The sequence below is a fragment of the Archocentrus centrarchus genome, chromosome 7, assembly GCF_007364275.1.
Source record: "Archocentrus centrarchus isolate MPI-CPG fArcCen1 chromosome 7, fArcCen1, whole genome shotgun sequence".
Lineage (NCBI taxonomy): Eukaryota > Metazoa > Chordata > Actinopteri > Cichliformes > Cichlidae > Archocentrus > Archocentrus centrarchus.
In genome coordinates, this window is record NC_044352.1 from 16,238,821 (window position 1) to 16,256,641 (window position 17,821).

Consider the following 17,821-nt stretch of genomic DNA (forward strand, 5'->3'; position numbering starts at 1 on the left):
TGCTCTGCAAAATACTGACCATACTGGGCCTGCGAAGGTCTGGAATTTATAAATATTTGACTTACAGATAAGATGCCATGTCTATAATAGTTGTGGATACAATGACATTCATGTTGTCATGTTTAACTTCAGGTTATGCAAGCAACCATGTGCAATGTTTTTCCAAAGGGCTATCCTGTGCTTTACTTTGGTTGAAATAAGCTAAGTGTTTTATTACTGGTAACAGACACAGAGGAATGATATGGATTTTTCTGTTTGTCGTAGTCCCACTTAGCAAACCAGGTAAATGTCTGGACAGTCACGGGCAACATTTGTCCTGTGCTAGTTACAGAATGGTTACATTAAACTCTGTCATATCTAGATCACGAGGCTTCCTCTAAACTCACAGCTGCACTGCTGTACACACCCATGCACACACACCCATGCGCGCACACACACACACACACACACACACACACACACACACACACACACACACACACACACACACACACACACACATAAGTGTGTTTTGCTATCTTTGTGGGGAATTTCCATTGACTTCCATTCATTTCTACAGCCTAAACCTTACCTTTACCCTTTTCCTAACCCTAACCATCACATACCTAAACCTAACCCTAACCTAAACTCAATTCATACCTTAGCCCTAACTCTGACCCCTGACCCAAAAACAGGGTTTCCCCTTGTGGGGACAAGGTTCCAGTCCCCACAAGGAGCAATTGGTCCCCACAACGTAGTATATGTCAGGAAAATTGTCCCCACAAGGTATTATAAACATACGCACACACACACACACACACACACACACACACACACACACACACACACAAAGTCTCTCTCGTATCTAAACTGCCTCCAAATAGCACTGTGTGTGAAACTACAATTACAGGAAAACATCAGGACTGCACTGATCAGAATCCTCATCATGTGCACAAGAATGCAGAAATGCTCCCAACAGATATGACGACAGTAAAAATAACTGACTAAATAAAAAATCTAAAAGCCTGAAAGTCAGTCTCAGAGCACACGTCTTTTTGACAAGTGCTTTTTTACTGCAAGTGAAATTGTCAGCATATTCTTGGCTATATGCCCACTTCCTAGGAGCATAAGATCCACCCATTTCCTCCTAAAAGTGTCTCATGTCCTCTTGTAACAACTGTATTCAATCATTGTTACCCACCGTAACTCTGAAATGTTACTTCCTGCTCCACATTATTTGTGCTGGTGTTAAATGACTGCCTGTGAAGGACAACTAGAAAAAGTAAAAGACATTTTATTTTATTTTATTTTATTTTTTGTTATGTCACCTTTAATGTAAGTGAAAATATCAGCTTCATACTGTGCGTGACTTGCATCAGAAGTGAAAATAGTGCTCTCTAAAATCATCATACACTGCCAGTGGGAAAAAAAAGTGAAAAGAGAATAAAAATTCAAAATCTGAATCGACCTCGAGGAAGTTAGGAACTTCCTTAAACTACCTAACACAGTGTGAGCTCCTGCTAATCATGTTGTTGTCTCCTCCCAGAAAAACCTTGCTTACATTTTGCTAATTCCCTTTTTTCACACTTTTTCAAAATGTAAGGGCAAGATATCAGAAAATAGAATGGTTACTTAATCAAAGGTTACGTTCTTCATTCTGCTGCCAACGATCAGCGTGACCCTGCAGGAGTAACAGCAAGAGACGTCTGGCTGTGTGGGCGTCTGCATGAAAACTTGTGGTCTGGACTTAATGCGTCACTACAAGATGACAGAAACCACATTTTATAGTCCTGTGTAGGTACTGATTTGAACAGGAAAACATCATTTCAAATGTTTCTTTAATAAGAACAAAAAAATTCTAAAAAACATTGATTTTTAGGTGGGTCATGCAAACAGTGTACGTAGTGTGGACAGTTCAGATGCGGCATGTATGATAATATTATTGGGGTTTCAGAACCATTCACTGTAATCCAAAGTTTGCAAAACACTGTCTCACACCTGCTTAGCATCAGCTGTTTGTTGTACAGAATCTAACCAGAAATGTGCAAAGATGGAGTAGAGATAAATGCCTTTATACTGAATGTATAATATGTATGTATAAGTGTGATTGTAATGCAAAATTCATTGCAGGAAAAAAACAAAACAAAAAACCCCCCCACACAAAATGTAATCCCGGTCAGACACAGCACACAGTAACACATGCCAGCAGGGACAACATGAGGTGCAGTTTGAGTTCATTATTGGTCTTGCACTAGCCACTCTGTCCCTCCATCTGTTCTGCTCTCCCAAATGTGTTTGTGCATATGTGTGTGTGTGTGTGTGTGTGTGTGTGCGCGCGCGCGCATGCATACACGTCTGTAAATGTGAACATGCTCATATCAGCCTTTTTGTGTGCATGTCTGACCCTCCCCTGACTCATTATGTCTGCTGAGCCACTACATGGCAGAGAAACACAGGGACCAGAAGTGGCAGGGAGAATTACATGAACAACACAGTGGTGCCAAGACCCCTTGTTTTCACTCTGCTGCAGGCAAATACTGGAAAACAGATCTAAGGGAAGGACCATGAGAGATGAAGACAGGGAGACAGACAGACTGTTGATACATATGGATGTAAGCTCAAGAATGAGAGAGATTCTCCCTTACACTCACATTCTCCTTCTATTGCTGCATTATTTTCTGAGTGAACGGAGCAAGCAGGATGAAATAAAAGGGTTATTTCTCAGTTTGTTCACTCATTCATGACTATGCCAAATGCCAGTTTATAAATGGTCCAAGTTTTTGTCTGAAAAGGGCATTAGTGCACAGATTGGAATGGGAGAGATTGCTGTTACTGTCAGGTGCATGAACCCAGGGAGGCAATGTGACATGGAGAAGAAAGAGACTGTTAAGAGTGAGAAGTTAAGGGAAAACAATGCTCCCTTTGCAGTTAAAAAAAAAAAAAAAAGAACTAAAGACCCAATATGTATTTAAAATAACGCTATACCAGGGAGTCATCTGCTGCAGTTCAAATCCATCTCTTGTTGCACTGTTTAATAAAGACAACATTTAAGGACTAAAGTGTTCAATGTATCCACATGAACAGCACTGCGTGTAGTGATGAACCTATAGAGAACTGTTACCTGAATCTGCAGCTCTCCTCTGGTTTATGAAGCTTTACAGCTCCTTGTTTCAATTCAATTGCAACAAAAGTGAGAAAGTCACGCCTGATGCCTGGATTCTGAAAGCTGTTTTATTATTGTTGGACAAGCTGACTGTTGGTGCAGAGGACCCTAGAGCCACCGGGAAATGTTCTGGTTCTCCCGATGGGCAATTTTATTTTTAGCTCTAAAAAAATAAAATGAAATTATTGGTGACTTCATAGCTAGCTACAGGCATGGTTGTGCCCAACTCCAGGTGAATTTTTATAATGTTTGAGAGAGCGCTTTGCATTGGAAAACAGTTTTATACTGTTTCACAACTGATGGATGCATAATTAATAAACTGCTAAGTATAGACATCTTATAAATGCAGAAGTTGGTTAAAAAGAAAAAAAAATGCTGTCAGCCACAGTTTACGGGATTCCTTTAGCAAAACCCCCAGCATTAACAAAGTTTTAAAAAAATATTCAGCATTCAGACAGAAGTTTGAGTAACTAAATTTTACAACTTTTTACATTTTACACCATTTTTGATGGCTTTCCAGTGGCTTTTAGCCCTCCAAAGCAAGTCTGCCTGTAGCTGGTGGAAATAGCCCTTCTCTGCCTCTTCCTCCTGCATTTTCTTTAACTAATGTATTATGCAGAGAATATCTTAAGTGCAGGTTTCGCCAACAACAAAGCAGCTCCTGCCAAATATAGATCATTACATCAACTCAGTGTGATTAGTGTCTTCCCACTTTGCTTTTGGTCTTTCGACAGACTTTCAGTTTCTTGTATTTCATCTGCTAATCTAACCTGCAGCTTCTTTGCCTGCCTCTTCCTTTCACAATGTTTGATTTGAAATCGCAGAATTTTAATTACTTAATGTGCACACCTAGCTTTGTTGCAACCAATTAACCGTCCCATTTGTAACAAGCATTGCTCAAATCCTGAACCAACTACAAGCCCAACAATATGCAAGGCAGTTGCAGTGTTGCTAGGATAAGAGTGCCTCATTCCTGCAGTACACCTGCAACTTTGTCCTACCAATTTCCACCTGCTTTTATATTTGGCAGTTGTCCAGCACATTCTTGTGTTATTGCAGTAGCTCTGAGTAATGGGTGCACAGAGGACATGCACGGACAGGTACACATGGACCCCAACCCCCAAACATACACTGTACTGCCTATTTTCTAGGCAGTACAGCCGCCCCCCATGTCTATCTCCCGACCACAAAAATAAAGTCTCTCCCCGTGGGTGGGGATGGTCCATACTGCACAATAGTGTTAGTGACATAAAGCGAAACAACATGCAGAATAACCACACAACCTTCCTTTGTGACAACCATATTCAAGTATCTATAAGGCATGGTGGAGCTGCTATTCTATTTCAACTTTCTTTACTGAATTTTAACAGCTTAACATACAATATTAATCAGTAGAACACTGAAACAGCAATAGTCACAAAGAGGAAAAACAAGAAGAAGATGTAAGCTAATTTCTCCCTAACCCCCTCTGCTATTCTAAATCCTTCAAAATACATAAACTGTACATAGCAAAGAGGTTTCAGCCAACACATTTGAGACCCTCTTCCATAATCACATCAACACTAACTTCAAACCACAATTTGCTTAGCTAAAAGAAACTGAAGTGATTTTGGAAAACATATGAAATTAAGTAAATAGCATGGGATAAATACTCTATGTCTGGACTATTTTCTACTGCATGTATGAAATATGTCTATATATTAATTAGATAACATTAAGAAATTGCTAGGGCTTTGTAGCTGCATTTGGTACACTTAATATTTCATGAGAATGATACTACTGGTTTTTTAATGCAGACAAAGTGGCAGTTAATTAAGCAATACATTACAAATAAATCTACAAGCTAATTCATTTCTGCCAACTTAAGTTCAGGTCATGAAAGCGATTCCGTTAATGTACAACAGAAAATGTTGTTTTAATGAAGTGTCTGGTCTCCACTGACATTGAATTTGCTCCATATAAGCATAGAGGTGATAACTTCTCAGTGGAAGAGTTTGAGTACCTGCTGTAAAAAGGTCTTTCCCAGCATGAAAATTCAAGCCTTCACATTTACCAGTCATTTTACATGTTGCAAAAAACAATAATATTCTCTTTACCCAAGCCATGCATTTCTACTTAGCTTTATGGGAACAACCATCAGAGGCAACGCTGGAAAGGTCTGTTACCTTTTTGGATTTCCCCTACTATTATTAGACTAAAATGATTTTTTTTCTTTTCTGTTTTCATTTCACTGTGTCTGAGCAAAATGAATGGGGGAAAAGGTAGCAGTGCAGGAAACATGAGAAACTGTACAGCTGTAAATGACAGCAGTATGCAGCACACTAATGACTCACTTTGTGCTGACATCAAATTAGCACAAATAAATTAGATGATGATCATTTCATCTCCCTTGGGCCTGAAGTCAAGTGTTATTTAACTGATAAATACCGATTGGATATGGTTGTTACGGTTATTTATTTTTTATCATAAATTTTCATATAGTATATGAACTGAATTGGGTGGAAGACTGACGGATGGACCACCCTAAAAAAAAATATTTTGAACACAGCATAGCGGCTGTAAATCAGCTATGACTGCAGTTACACTTAGCAATCTTGAAGATTTCAGTTTGGGTTGATTTAGTAGAACCTGAAGTCACAAGTTATTTGTAAAACCTTTTCCCAGCTTTCTGTGATCAAACGTGATCTGACTTTATGCTGCATATGCCACAAGGCTGGGGAAAAAAAAAAAAAAAAAAAAAAAAAAGCAGGGCACACAGAAAGGAGTTACTTTGTTGCTGAATTTTGAGGTGTGCAGCTTGTTGCCTGCAGCTCTTCATATGAAAGTGCAATATATATGCTCCTTGTCGTCTCATTACCCCCCTGAGATATTTCAAACTCATCTCCTATAGAAAAATGCAGAAAACCTTTTTTTAATGCATCTTTAAGGAATATTATAAGTGCTAAACTCACTAAAAAACAAACTGCACATCCTGAGAATACTTCATAATACACTGCAAGTCAGCTCATACCAGTTAAATGCTTTTAATATAATGCTGGAAATGTTTGGTTTGCTCCAGCAGTAACCCAAGAAAGATTTTGTTTTTCCGGATATGTTGCCACAGATGCAGACTTTTTTAATATCACAAATATATAAATATTGCAATACTTTCACCAGCAGCACATAGGCATAATCACCGTAGTGTTCTCACATTTGGAGTAAGAGGACTTATCAGAGTTTTAGTTACCTGGACCTCTTCAATATTATGAATTGAATCATCCAAGTTGCCCTCAGGGGTGGGAAATATATTGAATTTTTTCACATTCTGCAACCGATTGCAACTTGTGGTGACTAAATGATTGCCCAGAGCACCCACTATCACTTTTGAGGCCCGTTTGCTGCCAAAACAGCCCTGACCTGTCAAGGCATGGACTTCACTAGACCCCTGAAGGTGCTATTGTGTGTATGCTATTGTATCTGTATCAAGATCTAAGCAACAGATTCTTTATGTCCTGTAAGGTGCGAGGTGGGGCCTCCATGGATCAGACTTGTTTGTCCAGCACATCCTAAAGATGCTCGAGTGGACTGAGATCTGAGGAATTTGGAGGCCAAGTCAACACCCTAAATTCATTGTTGTGCTCCTCAAACCATTCCTGAACACTTTTTTCTTTGTGACAGGGCGCATTATCCTGCTGAAAGAGGGCACAGCCATCAGGAAACACTGTTTCCATGAAAGCGTGTACATGGTCTGCAACAATGCTTAGGTAGCTGCTTCTAACACATCAACTTTGAGGTCACTTGCTCCCCAATATATCCCGCTTACCAAAAGGTGCCATGATGAAGAGGTAAACTGTGTTATTTACTTCACCAGTCAGTGGTCATAATGCTATGCTTGGTCAGTGTAATTTTCAGTTAAAGAAAAGTGATAAAGCCTAATATATGTTACTATGACACTCAGCATATCACAAAATGTTAAAAAATTGCAACTGTTGTGCTCAGAAAGAAAATTCTAGGAAGAAGGCAAGTCATGCTAAGAAAAACAGTGTCAGTTTTAGAACACAATCATTTAAAGTCAGTGTAGTCAGGTGATTCATTTAGCAAAGGTAAGCAGATTTTTTTCAGGTAATTATCACAGCTAGTAACTGCAGTAATCTGCTGTGGGCAAGAGTGGCATGAAGCATAACTACTTTTTGAGGATGGAACTGGACAGTTTGCAGTGGGTCTATTGTTATTCTGCTAAGACATATATTCTTATGTCAAAGGTGTAAAAAAAATGTAACATATGCTTAAAGCAAATAATGGGAGATGTGCAACACTATACAGTTCAATATCTGCATGAAAGCAAGTCTCCTCTGCATGTTTTCACGTAAGGCTTAGACAGTGTATATTTCCTTTCAGTAAACGGTTATTGTGGGCAAAGTTTAAAACCAATGCTGTCCTTGCAGTAATGATCCCCTAGAATCAGCAGTGCGTCACTCATCAACACACTGTGTGCAATTGGATTATGCCTCACCGGCATGTTTGACTGCCCTCAAACATTTGACCAAAGTAACCATGGTAACGGTCTCAAAAACAAAGGGAGGCTCAGACGAGGTCAACAAAGACTGGGATTCTCCCCTAGATGATTATGTTACATAAATGATTAGTGCCTCAACACAAGGCCCTCAGGAAGCCTCTAAAATAACTCACTGCCCTCCAACTAAGGCCTTAATGATACTTTCTGCATCCGTGAGTCTGCTAGGATCCACTTGGGTCTGAGTAACGGAAATTTCGTCATCATACAGTGAGCGCGAGGGTCCCGTGGACATCTGTGTGCCTGCTAATTTTTTGTGACTGCGTTAACTCGTCCCCAGGGATTTTACATTACAATGCACCAACTGTGCGTGCATCCCAGGCGGCAGACTTTAAGCAGACTTCAAAAAGGTATAACAGGAAAGACTGCTGTCTGTCATGTCTCCAACTGTCTGCAACAGAGTATAATCAAGGTTCAACAGCAATGACTACTCTGCTGTACTGTCTCTCGCTGTCCATGTCCACAACAGTATAATTAAGGCTTAAGCACTGGTACACCTCCACTCACCTCCACTTGTGGTCAAATATCCAGACAGGTAAGGGATTCTTTTACAGAAAAAAAAATTAAAAAGCATATGATAGTGCTTGCTATGTCTTTCTATAGGTATGTCAAAAAACAAACAAACAAACAAACAAACAAAAAAAAAAAACTATGAGGCCAAAACAGGAACAGAATGAGGTTGGGGGTTTTAAGCACAAAATAACAAATAAAATGAGAAAGACATTTTTAAATCTGAGCAAACCTGAGTGAGAAGAAATAACGTTATGAAGTAATTCAAGGTAAGTATTCTATTGTTTAGATTCTGAATCATAATTTATTAAACCAACACTGCTGAGTTAAAGTGAATTAACTGTTCATCACTGTGCATACACCCACTTTCATATTAGATTTGCCTTACTAGCAACAGGTGGACCCTCACCTTTATTCTTTTTTGCCTCTTTAAAATTAAAACATCACCATTTACCTGTGAATCAGTTTAACAGCTGATGTGATGGTGATGTGTAGCAAAACAATAGACCCAAGAAGCTTTTTACTGTGCCATCTAATGCATCAAAACCGTATAACGCTGACTTATTTTTAAGATGCACTAATATGACTGTTTTTCTTTCCCTGTTTCATTTTTACTCTTCACTGCACTGTCTGCAACCACAGACCGTATTTAAAATTTCATCCAGTTCGGTCAGTATCCACACTCTAACAAGTATTCACAATTTACATTAGACTAATCTCGGTTCCTGCTGCTGCTGAACGTACATCACCTGTGCACATGCATTTACAATACAAGGACATTAACAGACTAATCACAGTAGGCAGATTTACCCAAGTGAAGAGGGTCTATACTGAAGCAGAAATAACAATTTATATGTGTTTATTGAAATAATGAGGCAAGTGCTCTTCGGCCCCATCAAGGTTAAAAAAAAAAAAGAAAGAAAGAAAGAAAGCAGGCCAAGTCCAACATTAGTTAGGCTTGTTATACTAGTTCTAAGGGCATTTACTGAGAGGTCCTATCTATACAGTACAGTCTCAAGCAAAGAGACTTGACTCTATCCCTAATGACTGTGATGGCTATATCCTAAGGGATTTGTTATCACCCAGACCATCATGGGAACAAAGATGGCATGTCTCTATGGTTTCAGTGACAATAAAAACTAGTCAGTCCTGGATGGGAACAAGTCCTGAGGGAACCATGGCAACTGCAGTAAAATGTCAAACAGCAGACTGCTCAAAGTAGAGGAATTTTTGCGTCTGGACTCTTGGGCATCTAACTTTCCGTGTTTGGATTTCCTACGGCTTTCTACTTACTAATAAATCAGTGAAGTTCATTTGTAGTTGTCTAAAGATAGTTTAAAAAGTTTAAGCTGCATAATTTATCACTATTCAGCATACTTTCCGATTCACGATGAAATCCACCTGAGGCAGCTTGGCACAGAGTTAATATTTCACTCTGGCTCTCCCTAGCTTCTGGAATCTAACCTGAAGTTGCCAGCTAATTCCAGTAACCTCGAGAAGCAGGAAGGTGTAGGATGGGGGTGAGGCTATTACTACACTGGGCCTCTAGGACCAGGATAGACGGCTTTAAGAGTTCCAGAGAAGCTCAGGTATCAACACAGAGACACCAGCATCAGCACAGAAGTAACAAACCCATCAAGCACAAATGGGCCCCGAGTATTATGACAGACACCAGGCTGTATTTTCCACAGGCACAACTCTACTTACTTGCACTTAAATACATACACACACACACACTTGCACATAAATACATACACACACGCACAATAACTTAACACTGCAGTGCACCACTATTACCACAACAAGCAGATCTCTGTTGGAGTAAATCCAGTGCTTAGTTCTGTGGTTCCCATCGACCATGATTTTTACCTTTGTGTATAGACTTTAACATTACAAGACTTAGCAGAGGCAGTTTAACTACAGCTAGTACTGATGTGAATTTTAGTTCTAATAGTGGACATCAGCTGCCTGCTATTCATTAGTCAGAGAGCAGATTGAGCATATCAATTTAGTGTAATGAACTAAAGTGTAATGTGCAGCACATTAAACGCCATGTCTTTTGCCTCGACAAAATGAATGAGTTACACCTTTTAAGAAAGAGGAACCGGTCTGCATTTGAATAATGTTATCACAAAGATCTACTCATCGAGGTTCAAGCAGGCCTAATGTAGACTTCCCTAAAATTTACAGACCCACATCACAAAATATTATCTGCCTTTTCTTTGGAAATATCTTCCTCCCACACCACAGCCATAATTTTTTACCCAAATTAGGATTCAAATATTCCCGAGGTAAGGCAGCCACTTTTATGTGTGCAAACAGACACATGAGTAAGTCAATCATATATGAGCACATATGCAACACTTAGTGGGCGTGACCAGAGGAAATGGAAAATCAGGGAAAACGGCTCTCGTACACCGCAAGAGGCTAACGCATCATAACACAAACCTGCCCTGCTAGATCTGTCTGTGAAGTGAGGGCAGGGCACAAAGCCTAGCAAAAATTAAAAACATGGCCCCTCTGTGAGTTTCCACAAATTATTCTTTTGAGACAGGGTGGAGAGAATGCAGTCACCATTTGTTTGCCAGACAGTTATACTATAGTGTAGCACTACTACTGTGCGGACAAGGAAAGACATCTCAAATGCAATCAGATCACCAGGTTCAAATAGATTCTGCAAGTGGTAATCTATTGCAAGAACGTGAACTACAAGAAACAGAATTAAATTGAATTGAATTTCATAGACATTTACTGTGACTAATTGTGTAGCCAAAAATACAGGTTTTTCTACACACGACAAGACATGTGTGACATAATTTAAATGTGGAGTCAAACTACTAAAATGTTGAAATTCAAGAAAGCAGAACAGGTTTCGAGTTAAATGGTCATTTACAAATGAAAGCTACGATTTTCCCTCATTAGCGCAATATAAGAAAGTGGTAGTTGATGTTATTGCAAAAGATACCAAGGTACACTGAAATGTAATGATTTTTCACACCTAATTTGTGACGCTCAAGTTTTCTTTTTAAATCAGCCAATCATTTTATTGAGCAGATTTCACTCAAGGAGTTATAGTTTGTTTTTTTGTTTGTTTTGTTTTGTTTTGGTTTTTTTAAGCAAATTCACACTAGGTTTGACAGTCTGCATTTACAAATTCTAAAATGTTAGTGACGGTCAGACTAAGTTTCCATGTGCAACAGAGGGTATGTGTGGTAACCACAAAGCTCGAGTGTGTACTTGCTTGGTAGCAGTTGCTGTGAAGCAATTAAACACACACACACACACACACACACACACACACACACACACACACACACACACACACACACACACACACACACACACACACACGCCTATCAAAACTGTGTACTAACGACAGGTCACACCTAGATTTGAATCAGGTACAAGATGGACATGTTATTACAGAGTTTTGCCCATACAGTGCCATTTTGGCAGATGGCAAAATGGCACTGTATTGTGACGTGAATCTCTGACTCTGGAGAGTCAAACACCTGGGTTCTTGTCTTTCTTGCTCTCCGTGGATTTGTAGGGGTGTGTGTGTGTGTATGTCGGTGATCAGACCCACAAACAGAGGCTGCGTCTTCCCTAGCGCTTGCTCCAGTGGGATCCTTGCATGTTTTAATTAAATAAACTGCTTCAATCAGGCCCAGCTGTGCCCTGCATCCCCAGTCTGCATCAGTCAGCATCCATGCTCAGGGACCTCATAGAGGCTGTGGTATCAGTGCATATGAGTACATGCAGACATAGAAACTGAGGGAGCCATAAAGTGCACAGAGAGAGAGAGACTAATCTGTGAAAATGGGGCATGTTGCACTGAGGCCACCTGGGTATCATAGGAAGCCCTGTTCAGGTGTTCTGGATGGGTTCCCCAATGTGCAAACCAGCAGAAGGAAAGGAGCTCAGTTCATCTCTTTCATCTTCCCCTCCTCATCCCCTTGCCCTTTTTAATAGTGTAATTTCTTCTCTATACTCTGAACTATTCTGATAATTCTTTGCAGTGTCCCCTCCCACGATCCCTTTCAGTAAATCTGTTCACATTAAAAAGTGTAGCTGCCAGAAACTATATGTTTTATACATTTATGGGGAACAAATGGTCAGGTGTGTAGTTTAAATATTTCCTTGCAGTTTCATGAAATGTAGAGAAGCGCTCACTGGTACGTCTGACAATCATGTTGAAAACTACATTTGTAATCTTCTGCTCTTGAATGGATAACAAAAGCTGGAGGAAGTTCAGACTGGAAAATGTGGTTATAGTTTATCTGATGAACATAAACAGTAATCATTAAAATGTCAAACCAACACAGTTTTTAATACTTAAAGTATACACAACAGAAAATAGCATTTTGTATGTCTGGTGGTTGATTTATCTTTCAAGCTTCTCTGTTTCATAAACGTATTTTGAATAGGTGAAAGATATGGTGAGGCCTAAGAGCTTAAAAACAAAATGTGTTCTGTTGGTGATACTCTGATCAAACAATAATGTGTCATTGTTTCAGATCTTAATGTTAACCACCTCCATTTCCTCCCGGTCCCGGTTTCTATTAGATATCTCTGACTACAGGATGGGTAACTTCTGCTCATGTCCCAGTCTCACCATCACTGCCAGTAAGTAATCCCAACTTATGATTTAAAAAAGAAAAATTCTCTCTTTTCAAACCACCACATGGTTACCTAGTTAAGGTCTGCTGCCAGAGCTCACCCAGGCTCCCCTTAAGTGTAAAAGACTAAACTGAGGCTTTTAGTAACAGCAGCAAAGCTGCCTTGTTTTCCTAGTTACCATGTATAATTAATAGACTGGCGCTTCTGGTTCTTGTTCTGCTTCTAAACCAAACCCCATTAATCCATGTGGCCGTTACAGTCACACAATAGCATGTGCAGCTCAATGCTTGAACTGGGAAAATAGTCAACTAAATAAAGGATTTTCACATTTAGAGGGATCGTTGCTCTGTTACTTAACCCAACACAGGCTATTCCTGTCAGCAATGTTTCCTCCATATAAGAATTGATTTGATGATTGATTAAGTTGTCCAAAGCTGGTAAAAAGCGTGAATAGATCAATACCCATTTGGATGAGTAAGAAATAAAAGCTTTTTCTTTGATGTTCTAGAAAGGCTACACTTGGATGACATGAACTCTATATCGTGCTTTTTTTAGGGGGGGGGGGGGGGGGGGGGGCTGAAAACCCATAATTGTCTTGCTCATACAAACATTTTGTGGGTTTATTTTGGCTCAGTGATGACTCAGTGATGATTTATGACAGTATAGACTGTTCTAAAAGAAGCAGTTACTATTTCTCCGTGTTTCAAGGAAGCCCGGCCTTTAGGTCCAAACAGCAGGACATCCACCCAGTAAAGCCAGTAGATAACTTTTAATTTCAGTTCTGACTTCCTCAAAAACATCTGTGAAACTTCTTTTTAATGTCAAAAACAGAACAATATGGCAACTATGCTGTTGCTCCTTATTTACATATTGTGCATTGTTTCACATTGCCTTGTTCTGTCCTTTCTATGTTGTATGGTTTTATGATTAGCTGAAACTGATTGTGCATATGATTGGGAGCATATATGGATCCATGTAATGTGCTTTTCTATGTCACTGCAAGAGCACCTGCAATTTCACGGTATCACCATATATGGTGACAATAAAGGCATCTCATCTTATTTGTCAGCGTTCGCAAAAGTTCATATTTTATTAATGAATATCAAGATAAACCCTGACGAATTAACTGAAATGCGGTAGAGGTTATTCCATAACATGGATAATGAAGCTCAAAGTAGCATGCCTAGTTGTCCAGCCTGATAGGATGAATAGGCCACGGTTGAAGCTAGAAGGCCCTAAAAAGGAATGTGTGAGATACCGAGGTGACAGACATGTCCACACACAGTGAAACACACAGAGTAATAGAACAAGAGAAGGATGGGGATAATACGAAACGTTAATGAATTAATTATAGGAGGTATTTAGGACATGTGATATTACACAACTGCATGTGACTTAACAGGCGGCATATGATCTAGGAATGACTCGCTTGTAAGTGATCCCTATGCTTCGGTTGACACCACAACATTTAGGCTCATCATTTATGCTCATGTATCCAAGATTCATAAAGTAACCCTGCCCAAATCTGCCCCCCTAAAAAAGGAGAGACGTGAAATTCGTATGAGTCAGCTTTGGCAATTCTATTGGTGGCATCAGGGTATCTGAAATGAGGGCCAAAATACCACAATTTTTCCCCTGTGGTCCCAGACATTACGATGAGCAGTATAATCATAGCCGTTAGGCCTGCTAGCATCGGAATGAATATAATAGCAATGCTTAACAACGATACTATCATTATGGTGGCCAGGTAAGTGGATATTATAGGACTGAGCTCCAGCATCCAGATGGGCATCATCACTGATCGGAAGATGAGCACAGGCGCATGGCAACGTCTTTTCTCAGCCGAGCTGTCACACATGACCTAACAGCCCGTGCAAACAATCTCACTACAGGCTCATCACTGATAATGTGGAAAAAAAATCATTAATTTGACTTCACTTACCGATTCCGGGGGCGGAGTAGATGAAATACAATGCCGAGGTGGACAGTGAAAAAAGGAATAAAAGCCCAAGGAATGACCTTCTCCGGAACCGCAAATGTGTCGGCATTATACAGGCAACAAAAGCACACACAGGCACGTTCGCGTTTCTGAAACGATGGCAGACCCGTTCTGATGTATCCAGATGCCAGAGCCAGTAGTCCGGTGACGGTCTGCGTTAAATGAGCCGAGCAGAGTGGTAGGGCTGCGGCAGCTGTGAGTCAGGCGTCTAGGAAGTCCGTGTGTTTCCGCGGCAGGTCAAGTATAGGACCTCCAATATTCAGCCAATATACTTAAATTCCATTACTGACGTGATGTTTCGGTTCAGTATCACGGTAGGCCCGATGTATAAAGAAAACAATGACAGCGCGGTTTGAACTGGCCCTATTATTCTCAGTGTGAGACCATTATCTGGGTTCCACGCTAGTCGCCGATGATGTTGCCTCTCCTGCGCTGCGCTGCCTTGCCTGCCTGCCTGCCTGCCCAACCCTATGAATGGAGCGGTCTCTCCGCAAAAGAAAAAAAAAAAAAAAAGCAATAACTAAAGTGGGCGTTCACAGCAGCGTTGGCCTAGCACACAGGTACGGCTCGACGTTAACCGCGTAAAGCCTGGCGACCAAAAATTCGAATAACACACGCTTCGATAGCCGTTGCGACGTTGTTATAGTTTTATGGTACGTGATATATAATGATACGCTAAGGCTTTCACCACCATTTAAAGATATAGCTAGTAACTGCTGGCTAATTTATTAGCAAAACTGCAATAAAACAAAATTCCTTAATGTATCAATGTTCGGATAAACAATGGCTGTCCACTCCATGTGTACACATACAGTGCTCACTGTTTGAATGCCGTCATAATCACAAATACGAAACTATTTACAACCTATAGATGCTCTTCGATGTGCACTAAGTGTGTGGATTTACAGTGGAGGGCTTCGTTACGTATGTGGGCAACATTTGAATTATTTTCATTTTATTTTACATACAGCTTATATATTTCCCAATCTTCGCAGTCATCTAATATGAATCAGTACAAGGTGCAAGATGTTTTAGTGTTATAAAATGCACATCTGGTATTTTGCAGACAGTGCCATATACAATAAAACTACAATATCCATGAAACACCAAGATGAAGGGTGGCTTCCCTGCAAGGGCTCATGGGAAATTGAACATACAAGAACTGCAAACGACGACATTTCATATGCGCAAAAGAAAACTGAATTATCTAGAAGACAAAACTATATGCCTATTTTTATTTTTAAACAAAAACCGTATCAACCGCCTCAGGTGTTCCCTCGCCTTTCTTTAATGCCATCTTGCAACGTAGCTAAAAACTACAACTCCCAGCAAAAGGTTTACCCGGAAGTAAAGCCGTAATGTCAACATAAATGGGAGCAGAAGACTCAACACAGACGGTCTTTTTAAAAAAAAAAAACAAAACAAAAAAACAATTATTACAAAACGTAGTTTTCATGTTTGAAACAAAGTCGGATGAGAATGAAAGGCCTTGGTCCTAAAGGCTTGTTACTGTCCTTTTTGCTGTTAAGTTTTTGCGTGTCAGCGCGAGCAGAGACAGAAAACTCAGTGGCACTGCACGAGAGAGATGACGATGGAGGAAATGTCAAACGACAGGATAATACTATAGTCGAAGAAGACCAGACATTAAAGAAACATGAAACTAAACATAATCTCGATTCAGATGAGTTACAGAAGGATGGACCGTCGGTCAGGTCAGAGACAGCGAATACTAATTTCAGTCTCGGGAATAACTTGGCTCATTGTACCTAACTGGACGTAATTTCACTGTATTGTCTATATCAAATACACGATACCAGTCCAATTAATCTTGTTGTGTGGAAGCCAAATAAATATTTATGTTGTTAATATTACAAGTGTATAATACATAGACAAACATAATTCCATCAAAACAAACTCTGCATTCCATCTGTTTAAACTGGGTAACGGTTTTATGTACTCTAGTCAGCTTTGCTTAATTGAAGTCTAAGTTAAAATGGTCCCCCTTTAAACACAGGAAGTAGGTTAGGCATATTGACATAATTAACAATTCTACTCTTCCCTGTTGCCTTGCAGTAATGCCAATGACACCACTGAGGACTACAGCAATGGCACCCTTCACTCAACAACTACTCTCAAGCCAACTACCCCAGCACCCCCAACAGTCAAGCCCATTCTGCCAGTGCAGACAGGGGTTAAGGCTCAAGAAGAAGAGCAGTCCAGTGGGATGACCATATTCTTCAGCCTGCTTGTTATTGGTTAGTGTTTATTCACCTATCATTGAATCAGTCTGACTCCATATTATCTGTACAGTATTTTACTTCCAGCATGAATTCCTGTGGAATTGTTTGTAGTCTACAGTTTCTCTGACCAAACAGGAGAGAGAGAAAGAAAGTAGTAAATGGTTTTACAGTAGGAAATATGCTTCTTGTGGTTAACAAAGCATGGATAACTCATCTCGCACTCCTAATAATGGAGGGCCAATTAAGTGTTTTAAATCAAGTTTGCAGATAATGATCTGGGATGATGCCAGTGCATAGAAGAAAGGATGTGGTTACACACAGAATGGTCATGAAGTACTTCTTCAGACACACGAAGTACCCATTATGCACATTAGTCCACTTTCCCGCTTTAAGATTATAGACAACAAGATAATATCATGAATGATGCATATACTTACTATTTAGACTCCTTTACTTTGCGGAAGCATATAGTTTTAGTCGTCAACCCAAACCTAAAGGATAAAAGGAAAACAACTTTAGAAAACATTTTTCTAAAGTAGGTGGTCAGTAAATTAAAAAAAAAAAAAACATCTCAGAGTTTAGAAACCACATACTTGTAAATTATGTAAAACTGCCTTTCAAAATGCTGCATGTGTTAATTTGGCCTGAATTCAACATCCCCCCTATGAGAGAACAGTTCTGATTTGATGAATTAATCTGCTGGACTCAGTTCTGCAAACACTACATCTCATGGTTTTCTCATCTGCAAGATTTTTTCT

General features: G+C 39.8%; 2 protein-coding genes across 3 annotated transcripts in view; one reads left to right on the forward strand and one right to left on the reverse strand.

Moving 5' to 3' along the window:
* b4galt5 (UDP-Gal:betaGlcNAc beta 1,4- galactosyltransferase, polypeptide 5) overlaps positions 1 to 15,390 on the reverse strand; it is a 31,336-nt gene extending 15,946 nt beyond the window's left edge. The window contains exon 1 of the mRNA XM_030734091.1: positions 14,767 to 15,390. Within this exon, the coding sequence (XP_030589951.1) occupies positions 14,767 to 14,872 (106 nt within the window). The 5' untranslated portion in view covers positions 14,873 to 15,390. The remainder of the gene's footprint in view (positions 1 to 14,766) is intronic.
* A 774-nt stretch (positions 15,391 to 16,164) lies between these two features.
* slc9a8 (solute carrier family 9 member 8) overlaps positions 16,165 to 17,821 on the forward strand; it is a 30,779-nt gene continuing 29,122 nt past the window's right edge. The window contains exons 1-2 of one of the 2 annotated variants that reach the window (XM_030734089.1): positions 16,165 to 16,535; positions 16,897 to 17,078. In XM_030734089.1, the coding sequence (XP_030589949.1) occupies positions 16,297 to 16,535; positions 16,897 to 17,078 (421 nt within the window). In that variant the 5' untranslated portion in view covers positions 16,165 to 16,296. The remainder of the gene's footprint in view (positions 16,536 to 16,896; positions 17,079 to 17,821) is intronic. The other variant, XM_030734088.1, reaches the window with a different exon arrangement.